The following is a 13,597-nucleotide window of genomic DNA, read 5'->3' on the forward strand; positions in this document are numbered from 1 at the left end:
AATATTTTGATTGCATTAGAATTGAACTGTTATTTTATGTCACAGATATTTTAGAACGGTTATATTTTGAGAACTGTTGCGGATGGGGAATTACTTATCATATTTAAGATACGTAACAGTTATTTTAGAACAGTTATATGTTAGGAGTAGTTTGAAAAATTTATTGTTTTGGGAAAAGGAAATAGAATATAGTTTGAAACACCGGAGTTTCAGAAGCAAATCGCGGATTCCATTTCGTAATAATAAAAAAATAAAATAATAATAATAACAAAGTATTCTCTTTTTTTCTTTTATCTTCGGTACCGAAATTGACACTTTTATTTTCTCGCATGGATGGAATGGAAAATTATTCGTATCTACAAACGTCAATACAGAATATATAATTTTGGGAACCTTTTTTAATTTAATAACTGTTTTCAGCCTGTAATAAGATGCATTTGATCTTGACTTGATCTAAGGAGAAATTTAAAAAAAAATAATAATTAACTGTAATGATAAAAACAATTACAATTTAAGCAGAAAAAAAAAACACACTAGTCTGATCTAACGAATCAGAATTTAAGAAAAAAGAGGACTAAAAACTGAAAATCTGTTTGATTGTCGGTGCAAACTGAAAAGTGATTGTAAGATTGTGAGTTGAAAAGTGATTGTAAGAAACAACTACACTTTTCAACAGTCAATCAAACCAGTTTTAGTGTCATAGTTCACTTCACCTGCCTCAATTGGTCCCACCGTAGACTGATCTTAAGACATGTTTCCCAGTAGATCACGGAGGTCAACCATCGCTTGAAACTATCCGTAAGTAAGTGTGTAACCACTTTTATCAAATTGCGAAGGGACCGAGACTGTACGGTATCCATCCTCGTTACATCATGTTCTACAGTAAAGTGATCGACTTCGCGTGGTAGTCGTTGGGCTATCAAATCAGGGGAACCATCCCCATGTCAAAAAATCAAAACTGTGATGAGGGATGTTTCCTAGGACGTCGCCCAAAGCGTGTTGTGTAGCTCTAGTGTTACGTAAATAAAGTACTATTATAACTACTATTTTCTCAATAGTGATTTAACTCATATCGATAACGTTTAAATATTGATTACTTCATTTTTCACGAGTAATGCAAAATTTATGCATAAAAAGGGGTGAATACTGAACACCCTGCAATTCTACCCATTCATCATTTTTTTCAAGCACGCTGACTGCATAGTCTTAAACCATGAGTCCCAAATAGCAATAATTTAAATAATTTTCCATGATAGTTTTCCTTAATAGTTTATGCGACTAGTTTTTACTTCATTCTACACCTCTCAAGATACGTAAGATCATCCAAAAAATTAATAAAAAAATTATAAGTTCGATATAGATAATTTTGATATAAGCGAGAGTAAAAAGAAGAGGTCTCTCTACTCGATCTATCTGTAGAGTGGTGGTAGTGGGTTCGATTCCTGACTTAACCTTGGATGTGTTTTTAATTTATGTTATATGTTTTTCAGCTTGACCATGACTAAAATGGCGTATTTTATACGAAACACTTTTCTACAAAAGCATATGTTTTAGGAAAAATATATATGTAGAATAGAATGGTAAATCAGGAGTGGCCAAGAAATTAAGAAATGCGAACTGTTTCAATTAAAGTCTTAGGTTCGTCCCTTAGTCGATGGAGTTTAAATCAATTTGGTTGATAAAACCGATGAGCTATTGACTACGGAATGAATTCCTCATTATTTATGCGAAGAGATTTATTCTTATTGATGATTCTAAAAAAATACTAGCGCATGTGTACACAAACTTAAGCAATATGGTCCAGAAAGCAAATGTTCGTAGTTAGTAACCAGTCTCTATAACACACTTCCAAACCACATAAATATGTCTGAAATGTTTTCTCACTGAAATAGACGGAAACATACATTTAAATAGATTCTGTGCCACTACACTGGCTGGACTCCTTATGACTACGTTGACCCAAAACAACAACACATAGTGGAGGACGCAGGTTGAAAATTTCAAACCTCATTTGATTGTGATGAAAGACTTGAAGGTGTTTCCAGCATTTGCCTTCCATTTCCTCCTGCAATCAAACGAGTCTGGGACTTTTCATCCCGCTTTCCTCAGACGTGATTATTCCTCAGTTCTTTTCCTGCTCAATTATTGTCAGATAATTTTTACTTTGTTTCAGAAAGGAATCTAAAATCATAAATTAAAGGCAATCTTTACTAATCACCATGTTTAATAAGAAATATATATTATTTGCGAACTTTTATGAAAGCACTACCTCAAACTTATGAACTTTTTCCATAATTATTAATGAAAAACTTACTTTATATAAATTATTTAATTATAAGTTCATGAAATAACCTTTCGATTGACTTTTTTACAGGTTTTTACGCCCATTGAAACGGGAAGAATTGGTACTTCAAATAATTTCTGACAAAGGGTAAAAAATTTAGAGGTCACTCAAAAAAATCTGGGGGTGAGGGGTGGCCAAAAAAAGGTAAGGGGTTGCGATTTTTCTAATCTTTTCTGACAGGGGGAGAAGAGTTGTATGAACGATGCTTACGCAAAACTACAGTTATCTTCGTATTTCAATTTTCTTAGAGATGCAATAAAAGAAAGCAAAACATTTGAAAAAGAATATACTTTAAAAATAAATTCAAATGTAAAATGAAATTTATATTTGAAAAAGAAGAAAATTGAAAAAAAAAACGTTTAAGTTTAATCTTAAAATTAGATTGCTGGAAAAAAAAGTACAAGTTCGTTGAAAAAACAAGGGGGGTAGTTGCATATTTTTTCTTGCTAACAAAGGTTGAAGGAATCCAAAACTACTGAAAAGAGTTTACGTAGCATTTGAACGGATCCTTCACGAATTAGAAATAAAATTAATTTTATTAGTTATATGAAAGTTGCATTTTTTAAAATGAAAATAATATTACATTAAGATAAGTAGAGAACTTAAAATACTTTGAACAGAATTAATGATCTGATTTTACAAACTTTTGAATAAATAATGTCTCTCCTTACTTGTTAAGTAATCTTTCCCGATTATTCAATATCCTAGCACAGCGGTTCCCAAAAAGTGTTCCACAGAACCCTATTTCTCCGTGAGTTCTAAGACTTTTCTTTTAATTGATAATGATTTTTGAAACCAGTAACAGGTTTGCATTCAACTAATAATCCATTATATATCAGCATCAGAAAGGTTTTGGGTTCAAATCCCGGGCAAGGCATGGATTTTTTTTCCTTCTCTGTCCTTACTGTGGGAGCGACGTTGGCCCACTTCATACGGTGCCCCTGTAAGAGAGGTCAACAAAATCGCCCTGTAGATGCCTGAATTGACGGATGTTAACACAGGCGGGCATTCGAAAAGAAAAATATTGAATAATTTGATTATTATTGTGAAATTATTTGTGTTAAATGTTAAAAAAAAAGAAATGCATTTTAAGACACACATTTATAATTTTTTCTTGCAACACTACTTCCAATAAAACGTTTTAGTAAGATATTACTGAAAGGAAATGTATTTACAAATGATTGTATAAGTATATTTCTACTTGAACTTTCAAATTTAAAATAAAACAACCAAGTTCAAAATTTACGAGTTATTTTTCTCTGATAGCCACCTCTGTTAACAAACAGAAGGAGATACGCCACCTGCCTTAGTTACGGTTTCTTTAACTTTAAAAAATTTTCAGATTCAAATGAAACAAAAAAAAAATCAATTATTGTTTAATTTTGAAAAGCATGATAAACTAAAAAGAAAGTTTTCGTTCAGTGTTAACATTTATTCATATTCCCCATGAAGAAGAGTCAAAATTTATAATTTTTTTTTCGCAGGTATTAAGTATTTTTTAAGTATTTCATTTATTATTAGTTTATTTTATTATTTAATTTATTAATTATTTTTATTAATATTTTTTCTTGTTTAGTATTGCAAGCGTTTCAAAAGGTAGCTAATAATTATTTTTAATTACTAAACATTTATTATAGTTTTCAATAGCCTTATTTATTTTAACTATTTTACTTTATAATATATAATTATAAAATAAAATATTATAAATAAATTATAATATTTTTTTTTATTTCCAATGAGCTGTATAATCAGTCTTCCCGATGAGCAGACCTAGTGCGTTCTCCAGAAGTGGTACGCACTCTTTCAGGACCACCACAATGGGTGAGATACCGTTGGCCATGTTAATTTGGACGTCTAGTTTCTGACACTCTAGATGGCAGCACCGTGACTCTATTTGGATGCTGAAGTGCTTATAAATTATAATATAATAAATTATATTATAAATAAATTATTTACAATTTGCTTGTAATTTTTATAAATTAAATTTCATTTAATTTATAAGAATATAAGTTTTATATCTAAAGTTTCCTTTTAAGTTTTTATTTCTAAAAAAGATTTTTTTTAAGAGATAAATAAAAAATTAGGCTGAAGTGTACATAAAACTGAAGTTAAAAGCACTAACTATATGTTAAAGGCTACATAACGAAATAAATACATATTTTATGTCATTGTTCAGAGCCGCGAAAATGCGTTAACTTTTAGGAACCAAATTTTCTAGCAGCCCCCTCAGTTTATTTAGTTTGCGACGACTCTGTTCTTAAACCACTACAGTGTCTCAATGGTTGAAGAACCCAAAATAATAAGTTCAACGTTCTTCATTGACAATGACCATGACAATGAAAAAGAAAAGAAAGAAAAAACAATGTCCACTCGTTCGGCCTCGGTTTATATTAATAAAAAATGAAATATTACAACAGCAAAGCAAAACTTAGAAGCATAAATTCCCCTCCCCCATAAAGTGAACGAAAATGTAGTTTCGTTTTTATGCTACTGACCTTGATTGCCTGAGTTCACGTAACGGTGCGCTGCGGAACAGGTTCTATTTTTCTTTATTTAGTTTTTCTTTTTGTTTCTGATCGGGCACATTTCTTTTCCAAGATTCACCCAACCGGCTTTAGGTTATCTGTCAGGCAGTTCTGTAAAAAGACGGATGCAATTCGTTGTAATTCCACGTGGCCGACATGTTGTTTATGAAAATATTGTCAATTTCTCTATTTGTGCACATTGTTTATTCAGTTCATGGATTTAAACTAAATGCACCGACTATACTGATTAATTACATGTATGATCTTCCTTCAAATTTTACTTTAGTGATCAGTGAAACTAATACTAAAGACTGTTTTAATTGGTGAGTGTGTTTATTTTATTTTATTTCTTACTTTTTTTCTCCTTTTAATTATTCCTAGACATGTATGACGCAATTTTATTATGCTTCAACTGAATGCAACAGAACTAACGGACCCTAAACACTGACAAAAACGGTTTCATCTTTAAAACTACTTTAAAAACTGCAATTTTTTCTATTATTAAGCGCTCAGAAGGAAAAAGAAATGTTATATTCTGTATCTACTATTTACTTCTTTATGCAATTAGCACTGAAATATTTGAAAAAATATAATTTGTTATCAAAATTTTCAAAGAATAATGTATAAAAAAAAATGTGTTCTAAATGCAATAAATCTACAACCATCAACAAATGTTTTATCTGCAATTTTTGCCATATATATATAATGATATAAACACAACATTGAAATGTTTGCATATTTTTTATCTGAGATTGTGACCTAAGTTTGAGAAGAGCTTGCTCGAAAAGTTTGTCCTTTCACCAAATAGTCATATTAAAAAATTAAAAACTAATAATTTAACTACATTGAATAATTTTCTATTTCAAAAACTTATAATTAAAAACAGAGATATGTCGTGTTTTATATATCATACATGTGGAGGCGTAGCTTAGGGCTTTCAGCGCCGGGGGACAAATTTAGATTTTGCGCCTTCTGATATTTATTATATATATTTATATAAATGATATAATGATAGACTTAAAACGGCTTGCTTTTCGGGACCATTTTAAGTTTCAGATTATAAAAAAATTAATTCATTCGTAAAATTTCGCGTTGAATAAAATTTTTCAACATTAAAAATTGTTTTTTTTTAGTCAACGTAACTCGACAACGTAAAGACGTTATTTCGATTAGATTTAGAATTCAACTAAGTACGTTATTATTGTAGTTTCTATTACCTTTAAAAAATTTTATAGCTTTTGTTGTTTTTTATTGAATAATAAGCGTTTATTTTAAACGCATTTTTCATTCAATGCTTCGCCCCAATTTACAAAAAATTTATTTAAAAAAAAGTTAAAATAATAGACATCCTTTTTAATTTTTTAAAAAAATGGGGTGAAAATTAGACTCATAATTTGCAAAAGAAACAGTAGGGGGGGGGGCTTTGAAAAGAGAAAAACATTCTAGAATTCATTTTTACTTATTTTTTTATCATGAATATCGCCCTGGGACACATGTCTCTCCTTTAGGTCCGTTAGCTACTCCACTGCAAAACTAGACCCCTCTGGATTCACGAACAATTGTCTGTTTGGCCTTTCCTTCTTATCTTAGGCCGTGAGAATGAACACTTTCAATACCAGAAGAGGCTCTCATGAACTTTAAAAAAAAAGTAATAACAAAGAAAAGAAACTAGAGAGCCAATGATAAATAAGTATTGCACAGAAAACTTTATTAATAACTTCAACAAATGCAGTGAACTGATCGTAAAGACACGGTTCCCAGTAAAACACCGAAGTCAAGCATCGCTGGCTGCAGTCAGTAAGTGGGTGGGTGATCACTTTGATCAGTCTGCGTAGTGACCGAGGGTGCGAAGTATCGAACTTCGTTAAACTGTTCTACCGTAAAATGCTGGAATTCGCGAGGAGATCGTCGGGCCACTAAAGCAGGGAAGCCATCCCCTCAGCAGATGATCAAAATTGCGATGGCATGTCTTCAGTTCATCCGTACTGTTGTTTCCCAGACTGACGCCAATAGCCCAATGTACAGCTCCAGTGCTACGTAAATAAAGTACCTACCTACCCGTAAAGAAAGAAGAAAGACTTTAAAGTCATTTCAAAATTTCGTTCGTGTTATATACCTTCATATGCAAGTGCTATATCTATATCGCCATCATTCGCGCCTTTTATTATTAATTTCCAACTAAATAATTCCACAGTGATCTTATTAAATTATTCGTGATACAAAGTATTAAAAATATTTTATTAACTGTAATGAAAAGATCCTTAAGTAATTTGAAAGTTAAAAAAGGGATTTAATTTTAAACATGATGAAATAAAAAATAATCACTTAATTGGTAGCATATTTTTTTTATTATTTAACTTATATTTAATTATTGTGTTTCTTTTTTTAAATGCTATTGCGAAATGTTATATGGAACACATGTTTTAATATTCTTCATTGTTATTTTGCTAGAACCATTTCCTTCAAATTCTTTTCTGCAAAATTTTTTATAGGACTGTTAATAATACAATAGAATAGGTGCACATTATTTCAATGTTTTTTTTCATCTTTAAATTAATATATTTTTCAAGTACTTTTTAACTACAATTTAGATCTAAAAATTCATAATTGCCTCAGTCACCTTAGAAAATAGGGGTACTTGCTAGCCATATTGTAAGCAGTGAGGAAAAATTGATCATGATCAGAGTCTAACCATGAGAGGTCAGGTCTAAACAGAATCAGACGATATTACAGAAAACTATTCGGAATTATTTTATGATGGGTAAACTAATTCCATGGATTTATTTTCGACGGTTTTTTTGACAAACGATCTTTTTATTGTAGAGCAGATGTTATTAAAAATATTTTTCTGACTAAAAAAATAATTTATATATATATATATATATATATATATATATATATATATATATATATATATATATATATATATATATATATATATATATATATATATATATATATATATATATATTGAGTGACAAATAAACTTTTCTGACATTATTTTCAAATTTAAATTTGCAGACGATTTTTTTAAAAAGTTGTTCGACACATATTATTAACTTCAAGTCACTTCTCTGTTGGTGCTTGTGCGTCATGCAAGTCAAGTTATGAGCATCAGACGATATTTCTAAAAATAGTTTATTTTTGAAATGTTTTCTCGCTCTTATAAATAAATTTAATTCAATCAATAAATTTAATAAAATAAATTTAAATAAATAAATTTAATTCCTTCAAATAAGTTTTGGCTTACAGCCAGACAAAAACAATTACCTTTATATTGTAAATCTATAAATTTAATTTAGATGCAGACTTTCTTCTGATTTTGTATGATGAATTTTTGGATTACAATATTTTAATACACTTTGATTTTTTACAGGCAATCAGCGGATTCCAGTTTAGTAACGGTAACTCCTCTGTTTGATTCACCACTTAACCAATGCTCTCAAAAAGCTGTAATTTCTGTCATCGGTAACGATACTTCTATTAGAAGAACAAGAATTACTGCAATTCATAAAGGTAATCTACTGCAATCCATTATTCTGATTTACTGCAATTTACGAATCTGATACATTCAAGTACAACTTTAAAACTTAAGGGAAAAGAATCAACAATCTGAATTACTTTTGATCCAAATTTGCTTCGCAAAGTTATATTACAATTTTTATACTTGAGAATTATTTAAATTTATATTTAAAGAGACAAAAATTTTATAAATGAAAAAAATATAGTAAATGTTTGATGCATTTTTACTATATTTGTTATCATTGAGGTACAGTATCATAGGTGTACAGTGTGCAAAAAAAAGATGAAGAAAAAAAAAAAAAAAGAACGGACCACTCTAAGTAACTTATGATCAGATCTTCACGTTCTGGGACTCAATCTTCACGGCTAAAAGGGGTAACCTCAAATATTCTAATTAATTAGCACAGACAATATTTTAAGTTGCTTTCTCTGAATAAACATACCTATTTTTCGACGGATATGGATTTCTGACCCCAAAAATATAGGGGATATCCACAATTTGGGAAAATGATCACCAGAGCTTGGGCAGGAGAGTGGTCCTAAGTCCCTTAATGTTAATTTTACTTTTTCCGTATTTCCCCATATGTCAAGAACTTTTAAAGAGGAGTGAAAAATGTTTAAACACGATTGTAAAATTCATTTCTCTAAAGATAATTCCATACAAAATGTGACTTTTAGTAACTATTTAATGTTTTATTTAATATTACTAAAAAAAAACTTGAATTGTATATAGCAATATTTTACACCATTTTAAAAAATGCAATTCTAATTGCGAAATAGAAAAATTGAGCGAAATCAATCGAATAGTTCTTGAGAAATCGGATTTGGAAAAAGACATATTTTAAAATTTACATTTTTACAAGTCCACAGTTCAACCCATTAAGATTAATATGAAGATCCGATCATTAGCTCAAAAAGTTATTTAGGGGGATCCGTTTATTTTTTTGAGCATTGTACATTTTCCCACCAACTTTCAAAATTTTAGATATAGTTTTTGTGCGGCATAGTCTTATAGTTTCTGAACAGCAATAAAAGAAATCTAACTTTAAGGAAAGCAATAGAAACGGTGAAGATGTAGTTTAAAAAAAAAAAAATTTTTTTTAACAAGGAGAGATATAATACGTAATCGAGTTATAAACAAAAATGTCTTGGTCAAAAGACAGTGTTTCTTCCATACCTCTTTCTCATGAATAGTAAAATTAATAAAATCAATAAAGTTTTTAATTTATTTTTGTTTTAATGCATGCTTCACATTTGAGAAAGAAAATAATCCTTTAATAAAATATATTTTTCTCAAGATGATGAAACTGTTCATTTACACTGCGATGTGTTTACGGACGTACTTCATGCAATCGAATTACAAAACATGTTTGAGCACGTTCACATTAATGGACCATGGATGAAGATTTCTATCCAGGCTCGAAACGCAAACGGTAAGTACTTTCTTACTAATGTTAACATTTTCTCTATGTGTACTATTTAAATGTTCTGAAGAACCCTACGATTAATTAAAGAAAAACGGTAAGAGATTAAAAGGTATTACTTCCTGAGTTCTGCTAAGGAAATGAGAATTTACCCTCTCCAATTATCGAATTTTTGTTTACCAAGTTTGTCAAAAGAAAGGAATGCACCATGCACTTGTGGCAGATGTCGGCTATTTTGAGAATATCTTTTTTTCAGTTAGAAGCGTTTATTGTAATTTTAAAACCGGCGTTAAACAAGCTAATCCAATTGAACAACTGATGAAAAGAGGTGTAGAATGACAGAAGTAGAAAACAATTCTGTAAAAAGAATGGAATCAATTAAGAAATTTTTTATTCGAATAATGATTCAACAACAATTCCTTCATCTGAGAAAAAGGGGAAGATTAAGATAGTGTTATGATTTACACTTTAAATCCTTTAATTTGAAACACATTTCGGATTACGCTTTTTAAATAAAAACATACTGGTTTTTAAAATGCCTAAGCCTAGCTTTTCTTATTCCTTTTATTGATAAATAAATTTATTTTAACAGTCAATCAATTCTTTTAAAATTATGCGTATGATATGCTCTTATCAAATAAGATATCAGGGGTCTGTTTAGAAGAAATTTAGGTCCGTTAACGGACCCTTCACAAAATATCTTTTCATAAAAACGGACCCTTCACAAATTATTTTAACTTAAAAACGGACCCTTCACTAATTATTTCAACTTAAAAGCGGACCCTTCACAAAATGATTTTTCTTTTAATCGGACCTTTCACAAATTCGTTTATCTTCATTATTGTTTTGTTAATCGAATAAACCCTTCCCAGGGCTGAAAACAAGAAAAGATGGATGTAAACGAATTAAGTTTTTGTCTTCGGCAGACGATTCTTCCATTATTCGTCCGAAATGAATATTCTGCGTTCAGCAGTATAGGCTAAATACCAAATATTTGTATGTTGCATCTCTAGTTTAGAAGCTGCAATTGCTGTTTATGTTGTAAAATTAATTATAATTTTACAGTGCCGAGCATAATATTGTATCTATTTACAATTTAAAAACTCATTGAAAAAGTTTTTTGCAATAACCGGACCGGACCCTATTTGCACAAATTCATAAAAGCGGACCCTGGTTGAAAGAATGTGAGTAATTTTTTTCACAATTTCACGAAAAACGGACCTTTCACAAAATGTCTGGACAGACCCCTGGATATGTTCTTAATAATCGAAAATATGTTCCTAACAATCGAAATGGCATGTTTTTAAATAGCTGGACAGAGTATTTTCAATCATGAATGTAAAGACAACTACGATCATGCAAATAGTTGAATACTGTAGAAATTAGGAGTAAACTGTAATTTGTTTTTAATCCCTAAGGGGATGCTATACAACGGGAGAAAATTTTCATAGCGAATTCTCTTTCATCTTAATTTAAATTAAAGTTCAGAGAAAAGGGAATTCCGGTAACTTTAGAGTAAACCACGAAGTTTCAAATGCTGAAAACATGTTTTCAAAAAACCAAAATGCTATCAAATTATGGCAGTGGAGAACTATTCCTGCTATGATTTGTTTGCATTTATATTTTGAAAACATTTTTTCAGCATTTGAAACTTAATGGTTTACTCTAAGGTTACCTGAACTCACTTTTCTCTGAACTTTAAATTTTTAAATACTAATAGAGGTGAAACAGAATTTATCAAGGACATTTTTTCGCGCGTTATAGTGTCCTCTTAATAGCTACCCACGAGTTAAAATGATCTGAGTATACAATATAAATGGGTGGATAACTGTTAAGGGTTAACGTTTGGTTTAAGCCCAATATGGACATTAGAAGTTTTTCCGAAGTTAACTTTAGCCGTTATCGAAAATTTACTGAAAAAAAAGGAGTCGAAAGCGGCAAAAACTAATCCATTGTTATCTACACAAGTGAGATATTGTTTCGCTTGAAAAGTTTAATCAAAATCATTTAATATTTCTAATTCTTATGAAATTATTCTAATAGTTACGAAGTTATGAGAGTTTTATATTCAAATATTTCCGAAGAAAAAATATGCTTTGTATACACAAAACTTAAAATTTCTAAATTGACACATATGTGGTTTCATTCTGTTCAGTCAAAACGAAACAGTACCTCACTTGTCTAGTAAGTAAATTAAAATTTCTTCCCTTTTTACTTTTTTTTCACTCAATAAATTCAAGATAGTGGTTACCGAAACTTAAGGTTATCATATTTTGCCAAAATCGCAATTTTTAAAACAATTTACAATTATCTCCCAATCATTTCCTAACCATTGAGATAGGAATATTTAAAATATTTTCCTGAATGTTTATTTATCATATTTCAGGAAATGTGTTTGACAGTATAAATGGCATTCGTTTCCAATGGCATTCATCTTGCTCGAATGATGACGCTGAAATATTAAGGTAATTTCTCCTGAATTGCTATCAAAATAATATTTTTTTTAATTATCGTTATTATCTTGAAGAAATTATTTGTTACCATACTTGTTTAATTTTTTTATGTATTCTTTTATTCTTTTTTTTAATTTAAAATAAATATTGCGAATTATTATTTTAATCAGTATTTATATTAAATATTATTTGTACAGTTAAATGTTTATGAAGTATTTTGTTATAAATATTGTTATGTAAATAGCAATATTGTTTCATTTTTCTTTGGAAGTAATTTTATTTTATTTTTTTATTTTATATATTTTTTAAATAAAGAGCTGATTCTGAAAAAGAGTAAATTTAAAACCAGATATTCTTTTACCTAATTAAAAACTTAATTCGCTTCAATAATACATAAATAGTAAATAGCATTTGACAACAAGCATTTTAAAATTAGGTGCCCATTTTCAAGACTTGCCAGACGAGAATGAGAAGAAATAAAAGTAATTTGAAATAAAAAAGGTAAAGTTGCCGATGAAAAATGAGGAAATAAATGTGAGAAACAAAAATTTAAAAACCACAGAAGCCCAGATCGAAAGAAGATAGGAAATGGAATAAAAAAAATCACAGTGGCCGAGAGGGGCAAATGCATCAGGGTAAAATGCATCTCCACGTACTATGGAAAAGTGATGAGGAACTAGTGTCGTTCTTAACAGAATCAACATTCATATGAATTGGGCTTGAGGATAAGCTGCGGTATTGGGCGTAAATAATTTTAGCATTGTTGAAATTGAATTTATGCCCAAGATTCTAACATAGTGCATAAATGGATAATTTCTTGATAACGGACATTTTTATTGTGATCCTTAAGTCTAAATTTTAAAGCTCATCTAGTTTGTCCGATGTAGCCAAGGTCGCACAGACAATTTCAGTATTCTTTTTATTTCAATTTCCGGAATGGGCATTGAAAAAGGTTTTTAAATATCTTGAAAATAAACAAATAGAAAATTACAAATTATCTATGATAATTTTTACTTTGTACTAAATATACGTGGTATCACGGGAGTTAAAAGTTGATATGAGGTAAGCCGGGTTCGAATCTCATCAATGGCTGATCGACACGAAATCCGCATCCGGCTTGCACCAACCACAGTGCTGACGTAAAATATCCTCAGTGGTAAACGGGTCATGGGTTCCGTGGATAGTTTTCTTAGTTTTCCTCTCCATGTAACGCAAATGAGCGTTCATTCTATCAAAAAGTCCTCCATGAACTGTAGTATGTCCCAGTGCTCAAAGTTTTCTTGTCTCTGGGTCGGGTTCAAAATTACAAGGATACGAATTTGAACGTTG

At 30.0% G+C, this 13,597-nt stretch overlaps 1 protein-coding gene across 1 annotated transcript in view; it reads left to right on the forward strand.

The window, feature by feature from the left end:
- Positions 1 to 4,914: 4,914 nt before the first annotated feature.
- Positions 4,915 to 13,597, forward strand: part of LOC107446439 (nuclear pore membrane glycoprotein 210) — a 45,286-nt gene continuing 36,603 nt past the window's right edge. The window contains exons 1-4 of the mRNA XM_087152284.1: positions 4,915 to 5,192; positions 8,246 to 8,385; positions 9,690 to 9,824; positions 12,202 to 12,280. Coding sequence (XP_087008410.1) covers positions 5,026 to 5,192; positions 8,246 to 8,385; positions 9,690 to 9,824; positions 12,202 to 12,280 — 521 coding nt within the window. The 5' untranslated portion in view covers positions 4,915 to 5,025. The remainder of the gene's footprint in view (positions 5,193 to 8,245; positions 8,386 to 9,689; positions 9,825 to 12,201; positions 12,281 to 13,597) is intronic.

Source organism: Parasteatoda tepidariorum, chromosome 9 (assembly GCF_982258835.1).
Source record: "Parasteatoda tepidariorum strain Cologne lab strain chromosome 9, Ptep-v5.0, whole genome shotgun sequence".
In the NCBI taxonomy this organism is placed as follows: domain Eukaryota; kingdom Metazoa; phylum Arthropoda; class Arachnida; order Araneae; family Theridiidae; genus Parasteatoda; species Parasteatoda tepidariorum.